A 27855-nucleotide genomic window follows, 5' to 3' on the forward strand; every position below is an offset into this window, starting at 1 on the left:
TGCATCATGGTCTTTGAGAGCGTGTGAGTGGGAATACTAAGCATCCATTTGTATGCCTTACCACTGCACGAGGGGTTGCTGCATTCTCTGCTCTCCTGATGGGGGCCCTTACACTCAGCCCAGCCGTGCACCGACGCGCTGCAGCGCCGCTGCCTCTGCTGGGTTCCCGCGTTGCACGTCACGCTGCATCTCGACCAGGGGCCCCACTCCAACCACTGGCCCTCCACTGGAGGGCGGGAGAGAGGTCGAGGCGGGCGGCGAGGGGCCGAGGGACGGACGGGGGCGAAGACGTGGAGGAGAGGAGGAGGGTTTTGGGAGGGAAGGAACGCAAATGTGCGCGGGGAGGAAAGAGACAGGGCAGAGGAAGTGAGCAGGCTAGCAGAAAGCTGAATACAATGAGCTACGAATCTGAGCAAATCAATTGGCAACCGATGGACATTTTAGATATTCGCCATTCAATAGCTGATCACAACTTCTTTGTTTTAACAAGTTCACGCAAAGCACACTGATTGGTTTTTCATTCGCACCGCCACCACATTTCAAATCTTGTCGGGTGCTTGCGCGGGAATACATGAAAAATAATAACAATACTAATACTAAAATAAATATAACGCAGCGTCGCCTGTCAGACGACGCATTCAAGACACCAAACATCTAACCGGGGCCAGATGACATACGACGCTGTAATCAAAACGCCTGCTGCCCCCTTTAATAGGTGGTGGAAAAGGAGTAATTGAGCTGTCAAATGAAAAAAAAAACGCGGAGCACTGTCAAAATCAGAAACAGGCGGATGGGACACCAGTATGTCATTAGCAGCAAAGCTAGTAACAGTTACAGCATTCCTAAGGATCTGAAGTAGAGAAATAACACAAAGTGATGCTCTGAAATACAAAAGCTTGATTGTAGATGAAGATCTGTGGCAAACTGTCAGTGCATATCGATTTCCTCATCGTTCTTGCTACACAAAACACGTTTTGAATAGAAATCTTTGGGACAAACCCTGACAAAAAAAGAAAAACAAAACCAACAACCACTGAGGTGTCTGTGTCCACTCATGTTTCAGACTACTGACGGATTCATCATAGCGTTACAGGTTTTTTTTTTTGAAACTTCCATCACGACAGCGATTACCAAAACACTGCAGGCCAAAACTGGTTGCAAAAAATACAAAGCCCGCTTCGACATCTTGACACTAAGATGAAAAAAAGCGCTTGTTTTGCGGGTCAACAAGTTTTTGTCCATCTGTCTCTTTGAAACGTCTCATATCTCTCTAACATTTTTACTCGCTGCCCTAGCCGCAGTTGCTGGATTTTTTTCTTTTCCGTCAAATCCATTCAGTTTGTTTCACACAGCCATTTACTGCACTTAATAGTAAGTTATTTTCAAATAAATGCTTTCCTAGGCGTGTCACACAAAGACACAATCCAAGAGGTTCTCATTTAAACTGAGGAATAATAAAATGCCTACTTGGGTTGGCAGCTGTGTCACCTGTGTTAGGGAGGAAAACAAGCTCAGACTCCAGCTGGAATTATTGAAGGACTTGTGACATCTGAATGACGTGCAGTGATTTAACAGCTGCCTCTAGATGTGTAACTAAAGGCTCAAGCCACATCATGTGATTTTGGTTTTTGGACTTAAAAAAAAACGAAGTTATAAATGCACCATTTACATTTTACAGTATTTCATTTGATAAGTGGTACAAGCTGTCAAAAATGGGCCTATTACACACCCAGACAGCGAAATTAGTATACATATAGAGATGGGCTTCATTCTCACTTGTTTGGCTCCCCAACAGATAATAGAGGGAAATGTTATATTGTACATCTAACTGTTACATTGTAAAGAGCTTCTAAAGCTTCTCAGCAGCATAAACTACTTTTAAATTTAAATAAACTAAATTGTTTTACTGGAAAATAACCCTGATAAGCCTCATATTATCTTTAAGTGCTGATATAAAAATATATGGAGCTTTAAAATATTAACTGCAACAAATACACTGGCTGGCCAAAAAAACAAAAACAAAAAAACGGTAGTATTTGGTTGGTCCGCCTTTAGCTTTAATCACAGCACCCATTCGCTGCGGTATTATTTCAATAAGCAATGTCACAAGATTTATTTCCATCCAGTGTCGAATTAATTGTTCACCAAGATCTGCTATTGTCTGACCACTGCGCAAAGCTTTCTCCAGCACCTCCCAAAGATTCTCAGTGGGGTTAAGGTCTGGACTCTGTGGTGGACAATCCATGTGTGAAAATGGTCGTGGTCCCTGAACTGCTCTTTCACAATTTGATGAGGCTGATGAATCGTGGCATCGTCCTCTTGGTATTTGTAAGAAAAAAATCCACTGATGGAATGAACTGGTCATTCAGTATATTCAGGTAGGCAGCTGACGGCATTCTTTGGGCATAACGTTGCTGAACCCAGACCAGAACAACTGCATCAACCCCAGATCATAACACTGCTCTCACAGGCTGATACAGTAGATACTAGGCATGATGGGTGCAACACTTCATCTGCCTCTCTTCTGACCCTGATGCCACATCACTCTGGAAAAGGGGAAATCTGGACTCAGACCTTCTTCCATTGCTCCAGAGTCCAATCTTTATGCTCCCCAGCAAACTGAAGCCTTTTTTCCCGGTTAGCCTCACTGATTAGTGGTTTTCTTAAGCCACACAGCTGCACCACCTGTCTTCCTCAAAGACGATGGTTCCGCACTATTCTTCCAGTTTTCAATAATGCGTTGGACAGTTCTTAACCCAATTTCAGTAGCTTCTAGATTCTCCTTAGATGTTTTCTCTGCTTGATACATGCCAATGATTTGAACCTTGTCAAAGAGACTAACCACAAACAGAACCACAGGATGAGTATTCCTACATGGATGTTTAAGAAAAGAGAAGCTACTTATTGCCTCGGTTAAGGTTAAAGAACTTGTTGCCAGCTGAAAGGTAATCACGCAGTAATTATCCAATGGAAGGCTCGTACCTTTGCTTAGTTAAATCCCAGTGCCGACTTTGATTTTTTGGCCAGGATAGTGACATTAATGTGAACTTAAGTTAAGCCACACGGATATTAGATTTCTAATTAAGAGTGCAATGACTAATCTACGCTGAAAATAAATCAGTACTTTGTACATATGTATATGCGAAATGATTAAAGTTCGGTACATGCAAGTAAAACAAACAACCACTGTAGCGGAAAAACTGTTCCTGCACTCGGCAGCAATTGTGTACGTGCTAAGAATTTGCTCGGCAGCCGTTCTGTTTACCTCTATATTAACAGCGAGATCCAAAGTGAGAACTCGTCTTGTTTCAGCTCAGAATGATGTATTGAGGCGCTGCACACACAGGAGATTTAAGTAGCAGGAAAAAGTGAAGTACAGTGCTGTAAATGTATTTGTCTGGATCTCCCAAGTGGGGAAGCGTTGCCAGCTCCGCTCGGTAATGTGGTCAATCACACTGCGTGAGACTCGCACAGTGTTCCAACCGGCTTGAGCCGACGCCGTGTTGGGGAGGTGACATACATAGAATGAATTGGGACCGAGAATAGAAGCACGGATGTGACATTACCCAAGTGTAATCCTGATTAATGAGAGTGACACGTCTAAAACAGCATTTTAAAAAAGGGGGGGAACCAAAAGCAAGTCTTTCTTTTTTTTTCAGATTCCATAGCTGTCACAAAGTCACAAGCTCCCCTGTGAATATACCACGACACGACAATTAATCCCCGCATAAGTTCCACCGTGAACTGTTTATATTGTGAGAACAAAAGGCAGGCGTCAAGGGACTAAAGGGTAAATTAATTTTCCGCTCTTCACTTAGCTCTTGACTAGAGCTCAATGAGGTCTGATATGATCAAATTAAATATTCACGTATGACATTTCTGCTGGTTCTACTCTTACCCCGACGACTGTCTTTATTTGGTGCAACAGCTGTCGCATTAACATTTGCAGCGCTGCCCGTGTGTGCGCGTATTTGTTTGACGCATGAGCCCGAGTGCGCGTGCCTACACATGCGATAAGACGCTGGGACGCCGAGTGTCGAGATCTGTTTAATATGCTGCGGCGTAGACAGCATGGGGGTGCGATGCAGGATGTAATGTAAGGTCTGAGAACGCGGTTTGCAATGAGGTCAGATTGCCGGGGAAAAACACTCAAGAGCATGCATGCACATATAGACGAGATCCATCAAAGCTCCGTTCTCTATGCTCGGTCGTTTGTGCCAAAAGGCCCATGCTGGTATTCATCATTTCAAAGGGCCGTTGCCTTTGAACTCCCAAAAGCAGGCTGAATCTGTTGTGATGGACTCACACACGCGCACGCACACAAACACAGATTTCCTTAAGGCCCTGGAAGGAAGAGTCTACCCTTTCTCTGCAAACCCCTCACTTTCCATCACTGTTCCCAAAACAGCACGGCAAAACACCCCGGAGGCCATACTTTAGATTAGGACGTCTCCTTGTCCCTCCCTCTTTGAGACAGAACTTCGCCGCCCCGTTGTCTGGCTATGGGGACAGTTTTGTTTTATTTAAATATTAACCTTCTAAAAACACACACACGCACAAATAAAAATACCCATAAATATTAGTCAGTGTTGGAGGCTCGAGTCCAGCATTCCCATAAATGCAACGACATACACATTCACAGTCCAGGAGGAAACGATACTGAGCTCTCTACTTTAGCGGTATTAAATAAAAAGCACTTACCCAGTGATAATTGCTCAGGCTGTGAGTGATTACACTCTAAGCAAACACACACTCGCTCGTACTGAAATCAATTCAGGGGGGGAAAAAAAGAAAGAAGAAGAAAATGATTTATTCAGAAAGTAGCCATTTTTTGTTATGAACTGTCTTGTGTTTTAATGTCTGCGCGTCCATTAATGCCTTTATTCCGACGCAGAATCCATTTATAGTCGGACAACACAGAGAGAGAGCCAGAACAAATTAAATTGCTGAAATGAATATTCGTCTCTAAAGTCGATGCTTTCAGGGTAAGTATTTTTCCAAAGGGACACTTGAGACAAAAAAATTCACACAGTGCACAGAAATACACCACGTGCCTGAAGTCGGTGCTAAAAAGCCAAAGGCCCGTCCGCCCTGCTTTTAATAGCTAGATGCTATTATTTCACACGTCAGCTGATGTCTGTATCCAGAAAGCTGGTCTGCGACCAGCTGCAGTGACTGCTGTTCAAATCCTAAGCTCCACTGTTTCTTCAGAGTCGGCTGCGTTGAGACTTTATTTCAATCACTGGTGAGTCCTATTCCACTCCAATCGCAGCCTGATAAAGATGTTTCAGCTGGACAGTCTGAGCCAGATTGGAATAAAGTCCTGAGGTACCCTAGACAGCAGAATTAGATGGGGCTGCACCAGTGACTTATTGCTGTTCTTGACAAGGTATGGGCCTAATAGGTAATCTCGGAGACAATAACTGAAGAGCTGCACTGCGGGATGGCTCAGCAATCTAAACCAAGCCAAGCATGGAAGAGGCAAAGAAGTCCAACCTTAAGGCTTTGTTAGGCTACTATTCTATACGTGGGAGAGAGTTTGAAAAGTGGGCATGAGTCCCCTGAGCAGGCCCCAGATGAAGATGGAGCTGAAAACTGTTGTCAGGATGCGAGAGTTAAAGCAGCGAAATGAACACAGAAATGCTGCCTCCATGACATGTCTGCGGAATGGGAGGAAAAAATATTTTAGCCTGGGGAATCATCACATATTATTCCAAGTTACCATTACTACCCAACCATGTAGAGGACGCTGGATGAAATTAAACCAAATCACATTTAGCTACAGTAATTTGTTTTACACATTTCATCACAACAAGACAAAACAAACACTTCTAAAAACATAATCATGTTTCCTAGAAACTATTGCTTCAATTCAGCAAAACTGGGGAAAAACATTTTTCAACCCCACTACATTTTCTGTCAGGATAATGAAGGTACCTAATGGCGTTGGGAAATCACAAATACATTGATGCATTCACTGACAACAACGCTTTATCAGCCACAATGTAAAACCTTTCCGTGCAGCAGCCACCTGTAGGCCGTCGTTGTGGCTCTTTATTCAAGATGAGGCTTCGCATTAATGCAGGGAAACTGTTTCTACGTACAGTTTGTATGGGGTGGGAATCGATTGCTTTGTGCACCCATCATCCGCCCCGACCACCTCTTCCTGTGTGGTGCCCCTTTAGAAACAAACGAGTCGTCGTGACACGTTAAAGCTCGTGGCTTTTGAAATGGCTGAGCACAGAGAAGTTGTGCGTTTGTCTCGAGGACCTCTCATGGGTGTGACTAACTTACTGACACATTCCTCCAAACAATCATGAATGCATGCATGAATCTCCCCTGTTTTGTGTCGCCCCCCAACCTGCTGCCAACAGCAGCGGTGCATCATCATTACCGTAATGGCAGAAACCACAAGTTAATTTTGTTCATTGGTGAGTTACGATAATTCAAATACTGCAAGCTTTTCTTTTTTTATCCATGGGCAGATGTTTAGGTCTTGAAGGGTTAATTAAGTCCAAATGTTACCTCTGAATAACAATAAATAATACTGCAGCCATTGATTGTGTTGCACGTGGAAACCAACGTAGTTGTGTATCGAAATCTTGACCAATAGGAAGAGTTGGATCATCAGACAGATCAGAAATCACACTGAGTGAGGAGCTTGGATGGCTCTTTCAGAATAGTTCACTAAAGAACACAAGAGTCAGTTCCATGGTGGGGCTAAGCAAAAGGATCCAAAAAGTCAACATACTATAGATATTATGGTATATTATAATTCTTGAGATATTTCAGTCTGGATCAAAGTGGTTGAATAACGTGGCTAAAAAGTTACTTTTCCCATTCAGACTCTTTGATGAAACAATGAAAAAGCAGCATTTGTCCACAGTTTCACACAGGACAGTCACTTAGCAGATGAACTATAATGAAAAAATGCAAAACATGAAATCAAATGCATGTACATTCAAGAGCTGTGACTTGATTGTTTTTGGTTCTGATTTTTGCGACTTGAAAGGAAAAGGAGAAAGAAAGGCTCATGCCTAAGATAGAGGCGTGGAGGTGCTGGGTGTGTCATGTTGATGGGGATGGTACTAACCAGGACACACTGCTATGTTGCAGAGCTTGGTCTGAATCTCGGGCCGTCCGCAAGCCAAGGCCCCGCTCCCGTCCACACACTTCCTGGTTCGCGTCCTGGAGCCCCGCCCACAGGTCACGGAGCACAGACTCCATGACGACCACTCCTCCCACAGCCCATGCACTGCAAACACCCACGAACACAACACACAGACACACACACGACGCGGGGATGAGGGATGAGGGATGAGAGAGGGAGGGGGGAGGAGGGGAGGGAGCATCCCATCGCAGGCAGGCGGGAGGGTTGAGAGAAACAAGAGATTAAATGAGTATGAGCACATTCCTTTAAAAAAAAAAAAAAAAAAAACACAAAGGAGGCGACCTTCTGACCCCCAGAACACATTCCAGTTAGGAAGGAAAAGACACACCGAGCATGAGGCTGCACTTACACGTTACTACATGGAAGAAAATGGAGGTTAGGAATGGACAACCTGGTATTTGAAGTCATGCGGTTATGCAACTCGAGTCAAGACAAGGAAATGAATGCGGTAATCATAAGAGCTTTCAGTCACCCAAGCATTAAAACGATTTTTCCTACTACCTCATTTTTCCTCTTTATTGCCCCTGTCATCCGTTTTGAAGCTGAGATAAATAAAATTTGAATAAATGAGCGGTGGGGGTGCACGAAAACGTAGCAGATAATGAAGCTGTGATGCTGCTCGACTGAACGCTGGGTCTCACACAGCTGCTCGATCCGCGTTCCACTCCGCCGCAAAGTAACGACGTGAGAGAAGTGACAGACACACACGCACACGTGCACGCACACATTCACAAAAGAATAATTACTAAACTCAGACCTAAGATTAGAGACAGAAAGAAAAAAAAAAGGAATGGAGCCTCTGGAGAAAGAAAGAAAGAAAGGATGAATGACAGGACTGCTTCAGAGCAGAGAAGGGACAGAGCACGAACGGGTGAATTTGCACGAGAAACGGATCTGACAACGAAAAGATTCGGGAAGAAATTTCAACCGAACCGGCCGAGAGAAGGGAGGAGGTTATTTTTAAAAAGGTTGAGCGAAAGACCAGAGGTGGAAGAAAGGAAGAGACGAGCAGATTTAGAGACGGAGATGGAAAGCAGGATATGGAGACGGAGGGAGAGAAAGTTAGAGACAGCAGGATGAAGATTGCTGGTCCTGTGTTGAGCAAAGCTAAATAAATCATGCCGATAAATAATTAAGTCTACTCTGTGAAGGAGGGCTCAGAGGAGAGAGGAGGGCTTAGAGAGAGACGGGGGGGGGGTATTAAAAAGTATGGAGATGCAGAGAGCTGGTAAATAAGGAGATGTCCTTAAATTCAGGAAAACACGGCAGCTGCGTGTCTTTAAGCTGCTTCGGGAGACCGGTGAGGAGGATTGATAAACATTTGTGTCTCTCTTACTGCACACTTAATGTAATAAAATGCTTTTTCAAGTGATCTCATCGGTGGGCCTCGCTGAACTGGAGCTTAATACTTCAACTGGATGCTGCGGCTTTAGCATCTCTAACGACGTGCATGCAGAGCTTACACTAAAAGGCAGCCTTCCACTTTATCTGCTGAAAGAGGAAAGTTTGTCAATCTCGGTCTGAAAGACAACTTACACAAGTGTTACGTGAAACTTGAAGCCTGCGTCGGCACACACAAGGAGAACGGCCTTCGCCGACGTAAGCGGCGTGTCATTCGCAATAGAAATGTACTCAATATCACTTTACAATTTTCTGACCAGATATTTTTAATTGTTTAATGAAAAAATGATGCGGAGGTTCAAATTTCGTCCGGGAACCAAAGGGCACGTCGGCCACGAGCGCACGGCCTTAACTGAAAGGACTGCAGCTGAAGCTCATTTTCTTTCCCTTTCTTTTTCCGAGTTTTGGCTGCAGCGGTTGTTACAGATTTAAAAAGGTTTCAGTGCGGCTTTATGTACATACGCATCTAAATATTTCAGCAGCGAGCGTCAAACAAAACTTGTATCCAAAACATTAAATAAAATACATCAAGGTAATGTGGAGCTGTGACTGGCATTCCCCTGATTTCTTGGGGGTATCTCATTCCAAACTGCAAAGGCCCCTCAGGAGACAGACGCAAACCAACTGCAGAACTTGATGCAATAACAAGCAGAGAAACGCTTAAAAAAAAGGCACTCAGTGTTTTGTTATTTGGCATGTTATTTTTTTCAGCAATACACAATCGCTTGTTAAGACATTACTTATTCATCTGAATTGAATCTCCATCTCAAACTCAGTACAAGTGCATGTGAAGTCAGACTGCGCAAAGCCGATCAATTAGTCCATAAAATCCAGCCTGGAGACAAACTAGAAGAAGACATTTCATGTGGAAATAGGGCCAAGAACAGAATGAAAACACACACACACACAAACACACGTCACGTTCACAAAGGTAAGAACAACACCTCGACCAGGACCAGGTAAGTATTGGCCGTGAAGAGTTGTGTTTGATCATAATTCAGTACGAGGGCGTCAAATACGTTGCATTTCTTGACACAAACAACTGAATTAACAAATTAACATAATACGGCACAATGAAAGGGAGTTTATTGCCATCAGCGTTGCAGTCACACGGGGAGGTGGAAAAAAGCATGTTTACAGCCGAAAGCGAAGGGGGGGGGGGAGAGAAAACGCTTTGAATAAGAGGCTGATCAGCGCTGATCAAACAACGGAGTGGCAGATCCGTACCTCGAAACGTCCCGGTCAAAAACATTTCAAGTTCGTGAACTTCAGAAGTTGCAGAAAAGCCGCCTGCGTCGACCCGGGTTTCTGACGCAAATGCACGAAACCCGGGTTAAGACGAGTCCAGGCTCGTCCCTTCTCCATTCAAATGTATGCATGCACATGCTCTTTACAGAGTGCATGTGCAAGAGCAAGGATAAATATTTAAATATTAAAATATGTGCCGTTATTAAGTATATGTACATATTGCCTAACGACATGTGCCGTTTGTTTCTACTTGTGAAACGCACAGGCTGTAATTGGACCCGTGCCTCATGCGGATCCTACAGATTACCATTATTTCCAGCAATTTCATCCGGGGTCAGACAACAGCTCGGCTACATTATTCAAAACTCCGTACGAGTTCGTGTGCACGCTTGCGAGTCGCGTGCGCCATCTGCTTCGGTCTTCCCGACGAATTCGCGGCGGCGCGCTCGCATCCTCCCTCAGCCTCTCGCCCGAACGATTACTGGATGCGTGGCGTTGCAAGCGTTTGACTACTCGCTGACCCGGACACGCTGGATTCATAATGCACCATTGTCTCGCTCCATGTTTTAAATGTCACAGAATCTATGGTAAATGAGCAGCAGTTAAACAGAACGCGAGCCGTGGTGCGGCTTCGCTTTGCATGCTCCGGGGGCCGTGAACGGTTTCTACTTCGATGCATATTGAGGGATTAAAAAAAAAATAATAAAAAAATTGAATAAGTTCATTTGCCGGACCAATTACTGCCTGTTTTGCTTTGTCAAGAGCCAGACCATTACTTAAAATGGATTATGTGTATCACCTTAATTTAGAAGTTTCACCCTTGAAAAAGCGAGAGAAAGAAAAAAAAATGTCTATTTTCCCTTCACTGACTTTCTGTCCAAGCTACTTTTCTTTGATGTTTCCTAAGTTGTGCAGACACATACGCGGGCATGCACAAAGATGTGCCCGGAGACACATCCACCCACACTCACACAGCACACCGATACTACTCGGTCCGATCAAACACAAATTAACAGTTGAAAGAAAGGAAAAAGAGAATGGAAGAAAGAAAAAAATCTGGCAACCATACCTAACAAATTACACATGCATAGTGAGCCCTCCCCAGGACGCTGCAGAGCTAAGCCAGAGTGTGCTCTCTCACGCCTGCGCTCTGTATATTTGCAGTTGCGAGCGAATGGCCATGAAACAGAATGGAAGATGGCCGGTTAAAAACGTCTCACGTGCACACGCTACACAAATAAATCGGGTTGTTGCAGCAAACGGCCACTGTTTTCTGAGCAAAAGTTTCAAAAGTCGAAACTTAAATGGAATTTTCCATAACAAATTTCAAACATTAGAGGCTTTTCTTCATTAGCGATATAAGCGTAATATTTGGATTATAAAGTTGCGACTCGAGTTGAATTAAATCTCCAATCTACTGCGGTCCTAATTATGTCCGCTTCAGTGAAACACTAAATGTTTATTTATGACTTCCCATCAGACCAGATATAGACAGGGCTCGAATCCAGCAGTAAAAAAAAAAAACAAAAAAAAAAACAAATCAAACAAACATGTAAATTCTACCCCCCAAATAAAGAAAAAAAAGAAAAGAAAAATCTTCAAAAAAAAGTCAATCATATCAAGTTCATTAAAGTCTTTTTATGTCTCTTTGCATCCACCCCCACGTTCCCCAGGCTGCTTAAATGTGGTGCGATCCCATTCAGGCAATCCCTGGAGTGCCCCTAAACCCCTTCAGAACCACGTCAGTAAACATCAGAGGAGTGAGGGGGGAAATGAAATAATAAACGGAACATAACACAGCAACCAATATCCCATCAAAGGAGCGGCTGAAGATATTAATATCGACACTGAATGGAAAATGAGGCACTTAGACATACAAATCGGGCAGGCGCATTTGCATAAAAACAAGATTAGCATACGCGCTGACAGGGAAGGAAAATGTTCTTCTCGCTTTTCGGGATTTTATTTTATTTTTTTTGGGGGGGGGGGGGGTTGAGATCATCAGCTAATAGCAACTCTGACTTACAAGGGAAAGTGTAAACAATTAGAGAAATATACTTTATGGAAATCTCACAGACAATCTTAAAGTCTTCACGGACAAGGACCGAAACTGTGAACTAATGGCTTGTGTTGAGACACAAAAATAAACAAAGTGGTGTACGAACAAAATACTTTATATTCATATGTTCATGCAGACATGACTCAGAGCACCAAAATAGTACATTCCAATTAGCAGCATACTTCATGCCTGTAACTCATGTACTGATGGAAGCCCCGTTTCATTCATGACAGTTCACGGTCGTGGAAATTTCAGTTGTTTTGTGTTGGACACAATCGTTCTTCTGTCCATTTAATGGTAGAAGCCCTGACAGGTTTAAGAAATGCTCATTGCTTCGGCTGAAATGCATTACTTAACCTTCTTTCAGGAAGCCCGGAATAGATAACGAGCACACACTGTAACAAGAGGACAAAGTGGTTCTTAAGTATAACGCTGGCTCGACGGTGACGCCCTCTCCTGAGAACTTACAGGCTCGTAACCACCCGTTATTTTCCTGAATGCATGCAATTGGAATCGCACGTATGTGAATATCAAACCGGAGGCTGCCGCGTTCTTCCTCATCCGCCGAGTGGAAAGTCACTGTTCAAGAACAGATTGCCGCAGACTTACAGGACAAAGCTCAACGACTGCACCGAATGTTCCGACATTGACATTTAGACACTCCCGACTTCTGTTTTGAGTTATACATCCCCAGAAAAGTTATGGCCCCGCACATTCTTATTCACCTGTGTCCTCAAACGCATCCTCCCATCATTCACTGAGATTATTAGGATGCCGCGTGTGAAGGATAGCGGTGCCATATTCCTGTGATCCAATCTCTTGCCCATCATTGGGTTCAAAGAGGTTAACCTAGAATGCTGTCTTCCAGGCTGAATGGAAAGTCACATTATTTTCCTCTCAGGCAGTGGTTCCTTATTTTTTTTCTATTTGATATGCTCCGCGGATAGGCCAAACAGCCGGCCCCTGATTGCCACATAGCGAGAGCCAGGACAGCATCAGTGACCACTCCTATCATCGAACCGGAGTGCGGAAAGGCAGCGCAGTAGACGGCGTGATACACGGCCTCACGCTACAATGGAATACTGATTACCAGTATGACTACTTTGTAAAACCATGCTCAAAAGGAGGTGCAGGCTGATAAAAGTGATAAAAAAAAAAAGAGGCACCATGTACCTGGAAACAGCATTTTTCTTGTAACCGGCAACACATTTCAAAGCCAGTCGATACCTGGGCTGTTTTCATTATGTTGAAGACCGCGATGGCAAAAGTTTAAACTGATTAAAACGTCTCCACACACTCCCAGACTTCACCTAGTATAGAGAACAAAATCTGCTTCTTTAGCTTAGATCAAAGGCTAAAGATGACGGATATGGAAAGACGGGCAAGTAGGTGTCAGCTGGACACAAACAATGGGGGGAAAGGATTAACAGAAGTCTGCTACAACACTGGAGGGTTTGCTGACTGCATTCCTATCAAGAGCTGAATTTCAGTATTCCACCGGTCGAGGGGGGGGGTCGACCATTAGCAGTGGATTAGGGGTGGGGCAGCCAGGCGAGAGAAAGCCCCCGCAACACAGTTCACCCCCGATGCAATCAAGCAAATCAGACCAGTGCAGGACAGGCTGTACTTCATAGTTCCATCTAGTAAAGACCTATACTGGCAATCAAAGCAGAGCAGAACTGCATTATTCAAGATGTGATACACCCAGGTTCCCTTGCTGACTTGATCTGGCTTGATTGTGTTGCAGGAGAAAAGAAAAAAAAAAAAAAGAAAAAAAAAAAAAAAAACAGACGAGGTGCTCTTCATTCTGCTGCTACCTTTTCGCAGATAAGAGAGAGGGTTCATTGTACTCGGTCTGGTTGGCAGAACACGTACCCATATGGAAATTTAATTTGACTGCTTAAATATATTTTGGAGCTGCCGTCGCCTCCATAATGAGAAGCTAATTCCACTGAAGCTGAAGAAAAAAAATATGTAGCGGTAGTTATCGTTTCAAATATTTTTTTATGCTAATGCCGACGCATTTTCAGTGTGCATTTAATTTCCATCGCCGCGGCGACTGTTATCTGTTGTCATGTGAATTAAAAAATCTTCAGATGTTTGTGTGCTAAAGATCAATTTCCCACGCGTGCTATTCACAGTGACGTATGCAAACAGAGAGATGCATGCAGCGGTAACGGACGAGGAAAGGGAAATGAGACGATGTGGAGCGCGAGAGAAGAGACGAGCTAAAGATAGAGGCCGGGAAGTGTGAACGTCAGAACTGTGGCAGGCCTAATAGAGTTGCTGACATCGAACTCAAGTGTCATTCTATCAGTCTCTCTCCGCTTCCCTCTCTCTAACTGTCAGTCTGACCGGTAGTGTGAACCGAAACGACAAAATCTCTTTCTCATTCTGTACATTTTTTTTTTTGTTTTTTTTTTAAATCTTTTACACCACAGTGAGATTTCAAGCTGGCCGAGCAGATCCCACATGACGTCCGTGTGCATACCGCCCACCATCCTCAGAAGTGACAGAGATTCACACTTTTTATTATTTACTTCAGTTTTCCTAACGCTTCGCAAAAAGAAGACAAGTAAACGCTGCAGAATCAAGCGAGGTGCTAAGAAGGAATTCGGTCAAATTTTACGAAGCGGCACCTGAAAGGAAAAAGGTAAATGCAGTGAGGTAGGACGGGGCACGTATCCTAGCCCGGCCTCGTAATTCGTAGCCCCTGCCTGTCGACGGTTTAAGTGAGAACCGCTGGAGCTCAGACGGCGAGTGGCCGGTTTCGTCTGCGTACCTGAGCCTACGATTCCCGGCTCGCCCGGACAGGAAGCCGTGTTGTTGCACATGCGCGTTTCCCGCAGGGCGCCGCTGCACAGCGTCCCGTAGGGAGACGAGACGCAGGAGCGCGTCCGCACCTGCCAGCCCTGCCCGCACGTGAGGGAGCACACGCTCCACTGTGACCACTCCTCCGCCGCAGGGTCACCTGAGGAAGGAGACGCAGATGAACAGAGAGAGGATTGTTGTTCCCAGCTGAATGTGTGACCCCAATGCTTCTTTTTTTTTTTTTTTTTAGTCGTAGAGTTTGCACACCAAGTTCATATTTATTATATGAAACAAATGAAGCTCAATGCAAACTCGCGTTTTGTCAACTTTTGGCCATCATCAAAGTTTTTGAAACTCGTCGGTGGCTGTTCACAATCTATTGGGCTACATAAATGTGGTCTCTTTAATGGTTGGTTCCAGTATCGTCAACACTGCTTCATACTGGACTAGTGACATATTGAAACAGAGCAGAAAATGACAAGCAAACTCAACCTTTACCAGCCGGTAAATTCCTCTCGATGACGTTTTTTCAGAATTACGTGGAGCCAATATTTTTCCTCTTTTACTTTTGAAAACTCAGACAAATCAAACCCGCTTCACGAGTTTTGCCCTTTTCCGACGGACTTTTAAAGATCACATACGATAAAAACGACCTTGGTGTGCAAGCGCCTTAACGTGACAGACAGCAGGTCGAGACGAAGGGTGTCCGAACATGCTCTCAGATCTCTGGCCCATGCCAACATGTGAAAGTGTTTCATAATCACAAAGACATTCCAGAGGGATGTTAATGAAGAGCTGCTTGGGTGAGAGGCAAAACGTCGACTCTGGATGACTGAGGAGGAGGAGACCGAGAGTCTGTTACGCTGGAAAACTGTTCATGGAGATGTTTGACAATCCTCAGGTACTTTTTCACTTGCAGTTTTCATCGAATCAAAGGCATTAAGGCATGTTTGCTTTATTGATTGCTGTGGGATACCCTCTGCTCTTCTCTCTCTATTTGCCTGTTCTAATTCCTTTTGGATGCTAGTGGCAATATTACTAAAATAAGAATAGAATAAACTAAACTGTAATCTTTACAACCGTCAAAAGAAAAGGCTGAGACGATACGACAGACAATGAAAGGACCGGGCGGCTGCAGTAACCGTTAATTTATTTTTTTTCTTCTGTTTGCTGAACAACACATATTTATATTGGATAGATGAGTCCACGTTTATCATTCCCTACAAACACGGTCAGCCATAACATTATGACCACCTTCCTAATATTGTGTAGGTCTCCAATGTGCCCGCAAAACAGTAATTTGACAAAAGGACAATAGTTGTGACTTGTCAGAGAATGGACATGGGCCTCCTGAGGATGTCCTGTGGTAGTGGGGCTTAGTTTGGTGTCACTGCCATGGTCCGGTCTAGGTGGGTGCTACATGTCTAAGTGACAACAACATGAACGCCAGGTCCAAAATTTTCCCAGCAGAACCTTGTATTGTCACAAGATGGTCAATGTCACTTACTTGCCCTGTCAGTGGTTTTAATGTTGTGGCTGATTGGTGTATAATGCAATTTCACCGGCGTAATTCTATAAATGCCATTTTTACATTGCCTGCTCTCATGTTTTATTCAAACGACACACAGAAACGCTCCCATGTACTATGTAATATGGAGTGTTTTGCGGCTATTAATGGATTTAAGCTTTGTGATGTATATAAATATTGAATAAATATTCAAAAGGATGATGATCATGTCAGAATTATGTGTTTTAAGGTGATATTCACAATATTAATGCAATTATGGTAACGCATGTGATCGCACTGCTGAAAGGCTTCAAGCACAAAAGCTTGGCTGCGTTTCTTGTCGGAGTCTGCGTTTACGCGCGTGTAGGGAACCATGCGAGACACGACGAGTTCTGCGGGCAGCGGCGGAGAACGGCCCATTGTTTCCTCCCAGTGACGCCCTTGAAAGCGAACAACCACCGAGCCAAATGCGTCCACTTTTGCACGCCCCACCCACCCCCACCGAATTGTTTGTGAGCACCGTGTCCTTTGATGGAGGCGTCATCACATGGCAAAGAGGGAAATCAAATTAATTGCATGTCCGTTAATCGCATTACATCTTCATTAACATACAGTGAGTCAGGGCTTAAGCTCATCACACATGCCCGCAGGAATGGAAGAATGGGGGAGAAGCGAGGAAGGGGAGGGGAGCAGAGGGGAAGGACAAGACGGAGCCGTGGGTTTCCCTCGCGGTAGGGACTCCCTCCTCCGCTCCACACCGCGGTTATGGCAGCGTGCATGTACGCGAGCGTGCATGTGGGCACAAGCTCAAACAGATACATACTCCGGGTGACAGACAACACGTAACGGCGCGTACACAGAAGGCAGATTTTTCCTCAAACGTGCATGTTCTTAATACGTTTAATGTATCACGTTATGAATAATTCAGCCTTTCATTTCCAATCTCATTAATTATGTAAGATTTGAATGCCTTGCATGCTTTTTTTTTTTCCTCCACACTTTCACATATTCGCACAAGCCAGCGACCGATGGTGGATGCAGCCTTCGGTTTTTGTCAAAGATTCGAAAAGTACGCAATCATTTGTAAGGAACTCACTATTTTCAGTTACACACACAGCCCGTAAAGGTCAGGTTGTCTTCTTTTTGTTCCCGACTGTGAACACCATCACACCCACCACACAATGCTCACCTGTTTGTGCCTGAAACACACCTGGCTGGTCAGCTGATCGTGGTCTTTGGGTCTTCACCTTCAGGTCATCGTCATACGGGTCTGAAATGAACAAGAAACACATTTTTTTTTTCCTCCTTTACTTTTTACCAATTTGTTGCACGCTACAGCTTAATATACGAGCGGCAATTGTCGGTTTGCGGTTGCCCAGTTTGTCTACTACTTAAACTCGCATCGTCTCACGCAGACGGTTGGTTGGAAATCTATAGCGAATAAGTGCTCATCGGCATTCACATCCACTTTCGTTCAGTCCGAGAAGTTAAAAAAGAGGCAAGTTTTAGTGGATCCAAAACACGACTCTGGCAAAATAAAAATACAAACGCCCACATTGCCTTGGCTTAATCCTTGTAGCAGAATATTTAAAGATGCATTCGAGCACACAACGTGCAGAAACAGATAACAGAAATGTCAAGGCTGCTGCACAATCTGAGAAAATCAGAAGCAAGTCAATCCTGAGAGGGAAGACATGAAATAGTAATAGTCTCAATTCAGCCAACAGCAAAGTGAGCAATGAAAAGTTTTGGCTGGATTATGAACTATATATATATTAAATGTTTCAGATCTTCAAACAAATTTAAATATCAGTCAAAGATAGCGCAAGTAAACACAAAATGCAGTTTTTAAACGAAGGCTGTGTGAAAAAGTGATTGCCTCCTAAACCAAATAACCGATGAGTCTTTCACTGCGCTGTGGAGGAATTTTGGCCCACTCATCTTTGCAGAATTGCTGTAATTGAGCCACATTGGAGGATTTTCCTCCATTTGATTTTGAGCATCTCAATAGGATTCAGGTGAGGACTTTAACGAGGCCACTTCGAAGTCTTCATTTTGTTTTTCTTCTTTCATTCATAGGTGGACCTGCCTTTACACCAGTTGTGATGGGGGACACACCTTCCAAAAAGTTCAACTTGTCTCGTCAGTAACTCTTAAGGATCATGAAGATGTTTTGTGGCAAAACTGAGAAGAGCCTTTATGTTCTTTTTGCTCAGCGGTGGTTTTGGTCTTGAACTCTTCCATACAGGCCATTTTTGGCCGGTCTCTTTCTTACGGTGGAGTCACGAACACTGATCTTAACTGAGGCAAGTGAGGCCTGTGGCTCTTTGGATGTTGCTGTGGGGTCCTTTGTGACCGCTTGGATGAGACGTCGCTGTGCTCCTGGGGTAATTTTGTTTGGCCGGACACTGCTGGGAAGGTTCACCACTGTTCGATGTTTTGACCATTTGAGGGTAATGACTCCCACTGTGGTGCGCAGGTCTCCCAGACTGATAGACCTCAATTACTTTCTTTCTCATCTGTTCCTAAATTTCTTTAGGATCTCAGGAGGGGCCCACTGGGACAAAAAAAAAAAAAAAAAATTTTGGACCACACTGGCTCACTATCACATTTGATAACGCACACCTTTTCAGTCTTTTTGATCTCTTCAATGTGAATTGTGCAACTCTCTAAAACCACATACTTTAAGCCATGCAATGAGTTCTCTCATTATTTATTTATTTACATAAGGATGCAGTCAGGTCCTGAATTATTGAACTGTCTGATAAAGACATCTGCACTGGCAATGAACACAATGGGTGACTTCCTTTCATTGTAGCATACCTTGTCTTTAGCCGCACAGGCTACAATAAAAACTGCCCCAAACTCAATTTTCCAGGGCCTAAAAAGTAGCTTAGCCTTAGCCTACTCGTTAAGCAATTAAAAGTCTAATAACAAAATCCGAATGCTGCCTAAGTACTCACTTGTCATATTGGTGAGTGACCAAGCTGCGTTGACATATCATAGACAACAGACAAAATGATAGAATTCTGATAGAAAATTATTTTTAAAAAAATGATTCCTTTTCATTTCTGTACATTGTGCCTAACCACCTACACAAAAACTGACTAACACATATTTTATTATTTTACTGTTATTGTTTGTGAATGGCGATTTTAAAAAGTGTTCTCACATTCAAGACTATTTAGTTCAGAGTGGAAGACGTAAAAGTAGTTACTAACCTAGGCTTATTTTCTCAGTGTACAAAATGTCTTAGAAACAGCCGCTAGCGGTAAGGACGTTAGCTAATTTCACTCATGTTCATTTTATCGGATTTACCAATGGGCTGGGTTGCTTTAGCCTAACGTTACTCATTCCGTAGCTTAAGTGTTGTGAAAGCAGTCCAGTTTACCGCAGGCTCTACTACATGTTGTTGAAGCTTCACAGTTGTCTGGCTCCCACGAATCTCTGCCTCCACGTGGCGCTAACATTAGCCCGAGCTAGCTCAAGATTTGTGTTCGTTCACTTTGCGAGGCTTCCTTCCAGAAGCGCGTTTCACCTTCGCCTTCTCAGCGCCACAATTTTCTTACTCGCTTCTTTACTACTGTACCTTAGCGTGTTGCTGCTGCTACTTAAAGGTGTGTTGCTGCCACCTATGGGACTGGAGTGGGAAATCAGTAGATTAGCAAAGGGGAAAAAACAGGTGATTACTGCGTGGTGAGTGCTGCCGGCTGTCCTGGAGTACCAGTATTTTAATCAATTAACAAAATCCAGTAAATGAACAGAAGAGAAATCTAAATCAAATAAATATTTGGTGTGACCGCCCTTTGCCTTCATGACAGCATCAATTCATAGGTACACTTGCACACACATACTTTACTTCTTAAAGGAACTCCACTGGTAGGTTATTCCAAACATCCTGGAGAACTAACCACAGACCTTCTGTGGATGTAGGCTTCCTCAAACCCTTCCGTCTCTTCATATAATCCCAGACACACTCCATGATGTTGAGATCAGGGCTCTGAATGTTTGTGGCCATGCGGGTTGCATACAGGTTGTCATGCCACAGAATAAATTTGGGGCCAATCATAAATTGATAGAAATAAACAATCATTATTTATATTGAAAAGTCTGAGGGTGATGTGTCAGAGAGACGATTCAAACGTCTCACATAACACATAAGTGGTGAGTTACCAGGAGGGGGAAGATGGAGAATATGAAGCCATTCAACATATCTGTGTCGGTTTTATCTAAATTGGTAGAAACATACGGAAGAATGAGACTGTTCTGAGCAGTGATAATGGATTTGCAGGCTTAGTTTCACAAACACGGCATCGGTTTCCACGCCATGGGAAACAATCAAATGATTTAGCATCGTTTTTGTTTTTCAACTTCGGCACCTCTCGCCCATGGGATCTTTTGCAACGGTTGCATTTTTGGAAACAAGCTGTATCCGAGGCACATTACCCATGTGGATAGTGATTGCGCGTCTGTGTGTTTGATTGCAGAGTGCAAAAGTGACTGACTCCAAAATTTCCTCACATTACCCTCTATAAAGGAGTTGACCTAAGGAAAAACACACTGAATCACCACATCCACACAAGCGCGAACGCCCAGGAAGTGCACTGAGGCTCTGTCATGATTGCTCAGACGCCCCTTGCAACCAGCCCTCTAATTTGGCCTTTTACAAAATCAACTCTTTGTCAGAAAAAGAAAGTCTTGCTTTTTTTTTGCTTTCTCTCTCTTTCATTCACAATGACTGACTGTCTCTCCCACTCCCTTGTTTCGTGCGTTGTTCTCAGCGGGACCACTTGTTTTTAAAGGGCAAAATACAATATTTTACCACGGGAGCTAGGTGATAATTTAGTTTCATGATATCTACAGCTGGTTACAGCCCCAAGTAAAAGGAATAACTACTGCGTGTGTGGGTTGCTTGGTTTAGAAACAAATGAGCAAATGGCAACGACAGGGATCTAAAATTATTCCAGAAGGCAATGAACAGTCATCGTCACCTTTAAAAGACAAATAACATTTGACAATCCATTGCAGAATACCTTGAAGACTTGAAGACGTTTTCAGTCCACAACCTTACTCAGGTCAGCTCACAGCACAAACGCCCTCGTTGGCATTAACCACGGCACGGCACATTAAACCTTGAGCCAACATCTAGGGCTCCGAGACATTTATGGCTTGCATTCCCATAGTCCCCTGGATTTATTGAGTAGACCAGGGATCTTCAACATTCTTCAGGCCAAGGACCCCGAACGGATGCAGAGATATGAGTTCCATATTAAACTCTGCCTAGTGCTATTTATAAATATACATTATTATTATAATCTTGTATTCATTATTAAGCTATCCCTTATGCCTTTACTAAAATATGTTGGAGTCATGTTAATGCGTATTTAAAGAAATTTAAATTTGTGGGGGAAAATTTTTCAAAAAAATATATAAAAATATCTAATCAACCAAAGATTTTGCGACCCCCTCCTGCAGTGCCTCTGTGGAACCCTAGGGGTCGCGGACCCCCTGTCGAAGACCTATGGAGTGGACTCATCTCAGCTATGATCACCACCACAATAGCGCCACGCAACCTAAACAACTGACGGTCACTTGCTTGAGAAAATGGTAGATAAAAGAACTTTGATGTGGTCCATGACTGTGTGCTAAGTCTCTCAAAAGCCCAGCTAAGAGATTTACCAACTTTCAATTCATCCATATCAAGTCTATTTAGTAAAATCACTATAAATGTCTATATTCCAGCTATTGTGTTACTACAACTAAAGTTCACGAACAGGAAGCCAATGCATCGGAATCAAAAAACTTCCTTGATGCTTCAAGGAGATTGTTGCAGTCGCTCCCTTAACGAGACAGAAGAAAATGCAAATAGAATTGAATATGCAAAGATATAAAAACATGTAAGACACATATATAAATGTGAGATATCAATGTAGAGGATCAAATAAAATCCAAAATCTATTCCTGCCGGTTACATATAAAGATGTGTCCAACCCCCTGTCTTTGTTCGACTCGATCCCAAACCCTCACCCAACTCTCACGGTGCAACCGCCCTCCCTCTCAATCCATCTCTCTTTGTCGTTTCCTCCTCCCTCTGTCATTACGGGAGCCGAGGGTGACATGCAGCCAAAGCTTTCTGAGACGTCCCCCCAACCGAGTGCCTCACTCCCCGGGTTCCGCCACATCTGAAGATCAACTTCCACGTCTGCATCCGACCCCCTTTATCCCATCCCGCACTGATCCCTCCATGTGTTCCCTCTGATCTCTCCGACCTAAAAACTGCCTTGCGCCAATTAAGGGGTGGCCTTTCTGAGTGATATGTAGTTAGAGCGAAGAGTGGCCTTAACGGTCACTCTGACAGCGCATTGCTACCCCACTGATTCATCGACGCGAGAAGGTCTGACGGCCTTCTAATGGATCAGGGAGTCACTTCAGAGGAGAATATTCAAATCGAACCACGAGATACCACCAATTTTCTGAGCTTAACTTTTAAACACTTAAAAAAAAAAAAAAAAAAAAGAAATTCTGACATATTTGGAGACCAACAGGAATGGCAAGTCCCGAGCTCTCGGTTTCCGAAAAATCTTCTGGCAGAACCGGCACAAATTAAGCCCTGTGTGCGGGTGTATATTCTATGCTTCTGTGCTCCTGAGAGATAGAGGTCAGTGAAGCAGTACAGAGGAATAATGTCTCACATAAAATGACCAGAGAGGGCTACTTTGCTCCCTCACTCTCCATTTCACCCTCTCTTTTTCTCCCTGCCACTGTTTGCCTCTCCGTCTGTCTCTGTTAGGTCTGCGGCACGGAAGAGGATTTAGATGGACACGAGGCGGAGTCCCCCACAATTGAAAGCAGAGATCAATATGGATAAACCCTAGAGAGGATTGACCTTTACTAACCACACTATATTGTTTAATGTTCCGGACTGCACTTTAACGAACACATCATCACGCACTTCATCAAATAGCATTGCCCTCACATCCCTGCTTTCTCCTCCCCAACTAGCTCATGTTTCTTCATCTCCAGGGGAATCTATTTTCCATCTATAGCTGGCAGTATCACTTCCAAATCTGAGGTGGGGGGGAAGAGAGGATGAGATGCGATATTTTACCTGAAGTGGGGTCATTTTCGTGCAACCTGACGCAGGTGTCGGTAAACGTGCAAACGTTCAAGAATCTTGTCGTGAGCCTTGAAGACATCAGCTGATGTGTAGTCCAGGTTACATCAGTCATCAAGTCAGTGTGTTAATCTGCCTATAACAGTCGTTTTAAAACATAATTATTTTGAAAGAAGAGAAATGAAATGAAACCGAGTAACAGTTTCCCTCCATCGGTGCATTGGGACTCGATGATATATTAAAAGTCACCGTAATGCCGGGGGTGTTAACTGTGGTCAGACAAAAAGGTAGAAAAATACTCTTAAGTGCACCTCCTGCAATTCCAGAGTGTCAGTAAACAAGCTCTTAGTCATTGCAGGTACCTGTCTGCAATTTGCACGGACTGAAAGAGAAAGGGTTTCCTGTTTTCGTCTAGTTTGGGGGTGGGAGTTGGTTTACATGTGGCAGTCTTAGCTACAGCTCACTGTATACTACATAAACAAATTATCAGCAAGGGTAGCCGAAGTGCACATAAGGCGATAATCTGTGGCGTTACCATTTCTTTCGCAAAATGACACGAGAGAATCAAATGGAAAATCCCGGCTGTGCCTCGTAAAGCAAGAAACGATAAAGACGACATTGAGGCAGTTCCTTAAAGTGTTAGGGTTTCCTGGTTATACAAAAACAGCTGATAAAGAAGCCTGGCTAAAATCTCCCATTCACATCATTCAGCGGGACGGGGCATTCTGTCAGTAACTCAGTCGACACGAGTGTATGCACAGTGGTTCTAAACACACGCGTGAGGAATGACACCAAAGATGGTGTGTGGCACACACACGCGTACCACCAGACACTCACACACCCCCACAATAGGACGTAAATATGGCTGATAAATAAACGTCATGCAGCAAAAGCAGTTCTGAGCCAGTACAAAGCAGCAGGCTGGGGAAGGGGATTGGGCCAGAGCCAGTAAGAGCCACAGGCTCCTTTGTCAGACTGAGCCGGGATTTAAGCCTGCTGGGAACACTGTATGCATTTGTTTGTTGTGTGTGTGTGTGTGTGTGTGTGTGTGTGTGTGTGTGTGTGTGTGTGTGGCTTGGTTGTGCATATGTTAATAAACGAAAACAGCTGTGTTAAGTAAGTGGCACGTACAAAAAGACACAATGGCACGGGAATATTTACCGTTGACTCGACTGTTGCAGCTTATATGTTTCGACGCACACACCTCTGAGCACACACGCACACACACACACACACACACACACACACACACACACACACACACAGAGCTATTTCTCAGCTGTATATCAAATCTAAGCTTATGGCTCTCTGGTGCTGTCCATTTACTCCAGGGTCCATCTGGGAGAGCCCAAACTGATAGAAGCACACCATAATGGACTTTTTATAAGCTACTGGAGAGACAGACCCACTCCATCTCCCTCACTCCCTCTTTCACCTCGCTCCCTCTCAGCAGCAGATATGAAGAGAGGAGTTAAATGTGGTTGGTGCAGGACAGCGTCTGGTCGACGATGGGGGCCTCAAGGTCATTTGTGTGCCTTCGGAATGAATTCAGAATCGAGTTTTCTGAGCCCCACAGGCTGACTGGTGAATTTGTTTTTCACGCCTACACACATACATACCCCGCACGTATACACGGAGATCAGCGCAAGCCCCGGTTTACTTCCAAACTGCCAAATTGGCTTTGTTTCATCTTACTCGCATTTTCAATCTCAAATTGGCCCTTTTTCCCCCAGTTTTCTTTCTCTTATTAGATATTTTCAAATCCTCCAACTCCCACCCCTCGCAGTCACTCAGTCTATCGTCTTGCCCTCCAACCCCCTCCCCCCTATGTCTCCTGCCTCGGCCTTTTTCTCTCTCAGCTCCATAGCAAGATGAGAATTTAGATTGATTTAGAATCCAGAGGACTCAGAGCAAAGCTGCAGAGCTACAATCAAAGGGCAATCAATGCAGTGATTGCAATAAGCAAGGCAAGAATTCATTCGAAGCGGGGTAAGCAAGATTACTGTATTGCACTGGTTAGATCAATTAGATACAATGGTTTAGCATGTTGGCGGAGGAACCTTTGTATAGCGCATTAAAAATAGACCAGCTGAGCAACGTTTACAGTCGTGGCTAGAATCGATGCGAGACAAGCCCTGATGAACTTGTTGCAAAGCCGAGTCCTGCTGCACTCTGCATCTTTGCCTCAGCCTGACACACATTATTCAATGATACAACAGATTCTGTGTGTGCAAACCACACTCTCGTTGTCTGACAAACCAGCAGGGAACAAAGGGTGAATTTTTGCTACCTGGGTGATGGTACAGGTGCTGGCAGTTTGAGCTTACACACAAGTAGCACGAGTGTGGTAAGGCTGAGGCACTTGATTTGACTCCAAGTGCAGAGAACTTTCTCAGACTTGTTGACCAGTCAGTTTTTTATGCTGAGTTTGTGGCAGTAGGTCATCACATTAAGCCTACAGCTCAGGTGTTCTGCTTTGCAATGTCATCCTTAGTAGAAGGACAACTACAATGATATAACTGTGAATTCTGCAACAGTGGCAATGCCTCAACTCAGCCCTTTACCTAATGGGACTACATCTAGTCAAATGTTTTCAGCAAATCACATTCCTGAAGTGGTTAGCTAATTAGTAATAAGGTTCAAATAAGTTTAGTGTTTATAGTGTTTTCTATTGACTTCATGGCCAAAAACACAAGGTTTTGCACAAGCAAAACCAAATTGGACATTTTTTTTTACTTGCTTCTGTGGTTTGACAGTGGTTTCTGTAAGGTTCATTAGGGGTAAGGCTGGATGAACTGCAGCACAGAGGAGCTTATAAGCCTTTACAGATAGCCTTAAACATGTCAACAGGCATGGTATCTGCTTTGCAGTGCCGCGCTTAATAGCTGCTTTGAGCAAATTGTGAATGCTAACATGTTAACACTGACAAAGCTAACATTCTCATGTTTTGTAGATTAGCCCACAGTGTTTACTAATTTATACAGGCCTTTCAACATGTTGACATTTGCCCATTCACACAGAATACAAGTGTAACTGGGGCTGATATAAATTTAATTTATTTTTCAAATACCTGCTCATAAAAGTCTTAGCAAATTCAATTTTTAAGTGGCTAGCTAATTATTGCTGAGGTTCAAATATGTTGTTGTTTTGTTAACTGTATATCCAAATGATGAGGTCCTGAGTGAGAAGACAAACAAAAGGGATGGCATTTGACTTACTGCTGTGGTATGGCAGTGGCTTCTGTAAGGTTTATAAAGGCCAAGGTTGGAAGAATAATTGCAACGCAGCCAAGCTTGTTAGCCTTTACAGATGACCTTAAACATGTCTATAGCAATGCTATCCACTTTTCTAGGCTATACTTAGTAGCTTGGAGCTAAATGTGAATGCTAACATGTTATTTATGACAATGCTATCATCGTGATGTATTTAGCCCACCATGTTTAGTATTTTAGGATAACATGCTAATATTTGCTAATTAGCATTAAACACAAATATGGCTGAAGCTGATAGAAATACTATTAGTATTTCAAATATCTGGTCATAAAGTTTTGAGCAAATAAATCTTTCAATCTGCTTTGCTAACAAGTGCTGCGGTTTAAACAGGCAGCAGGGTTTTTTATTGATTATATGTCCAAAACGTGAGGGTCTGAGTAAACAAAAACAACAGGGATGTTATTTAACTTGCCTTTTGTAGTTTCTGTAAGGTTCGTTAAGATCAAGGTTGGACAGAATTGCCGCACAGAGGAGCTTGTAAGCCTTTATTTGAATTTAAAGAGAACAGAGATAAATCATGAACCCAGCTGACAGTGCAGCCCACGATCTTTGTCACATGTCATCTCCCACTCTCTGCCTTCATCTTCTTTGCTTCTCCTCTCCCTCTGACACACATCTGCTAAAAATATCACCTGAAAACACCTAAAGAACGGAATCCGGCACCGTGGCGTTATTTTTTTTCCTTGTTCGTTTGTTTTTTTTCACATGACAACTGTGATGTGACATGTACATGTTGCAGATGCGCGAAAAGATCGATTGCGGCTCACATTCGCCTCTGCAGTGGGATGCTGTTGCCATAGCAACACCATCGTGCTGACGCCGTAAAGAAGCGGAGGGGACGCTCGTGGGGGAGCCTTGCAGAAGGGCAGAGGGAGGGAGGTGGATTATAAATCAGTGTCCACACTCGGTTGCCGATACTTCGTCTGAGAGAAGTCGAGAGACGGTCGTTCTAAAAGTATGGTGAAGGGCAGCTACAGTACTCAGAATTGAAATGTTTCCAGCATCGTACAATAGGAGCTCTTTCAGAATGCATTACGCGTTAGTGTCTGCACCATCTGTATTCTGTGTATAAACTCAACTGTTAATGTTGGCCATGTATGTTCATTCATGCGTGGCATTGATTTCTCTTTCTGGTAATCAGCAGTGAAAGCAGTGAGTGAATCCTGCTAATAAGAAAACTGTGTGCAATCTATGGCTGCCGAGAAAAATTAGCCACATCTGCCTACCCCGAGAGATGCAATCATGCAAATGCTGCTTCATAAACACACAGA

At 43.7% G+C, this 27855-nt stretch overlaps 1 protein-coding gene across 20 annotated transcripts in view; it reads right to left on the reverse strand.

The window, feature by feature from the left end:
- The window catches only part of adgrb2 (adhesion G protein-coupled receptor B2), a 219120-nt gene that overhangs the window by 96127 nt on the left and 95138 nt on the right, over window positions 1–27855 (reverse strand). For 16 of the 20 annotated variants that reach the window (XM_047605271.1, XM_047605269.1, XM_047605270.1 and 13 more), the window contains exons 3-6: window positions 17387–17467; window positions 14662–14850; window positions 7094–7255; window positions 62–226 (exon numbers count right to left, since the gene is read on the reverse strand). In XM_047605271.1, coding sequence (XP_047461227.1) covers window positions 62–226; window positions 7094–7255; window positions 14662–14850; window positions 17387–17467 — 597 coding nt within the window. Of the gene's footprint in view, window positions 1–61; window positions 227–7093; window positions 7256–14661; window positions 14851–17386; window positions 17468–19588; window positions 19768–27855 lie in introns of those variants that run through there. The other 4 variants (XM_047605286.1, XM_047605285.1, XM_047605268.1 and 1 more) reach the window with 4 other exon arrangements.

Source organism: Mugil cephalus, chromosome 14 (genome assembly GCF_022458985.1).
Source record: "Mugil cephalus isolate CIBA_MC_2020 chromosome 14, CIBA_Mcephalus_1.1, whole genome shotgun sequence".
Classification (NCBI taxonomy): domain Eukaryota; kingdom Metazoa; phylum Chordata; class Actinopteri; order Mugiliformes; family Mugilidae; genus Mugil; species Mugil cephalus.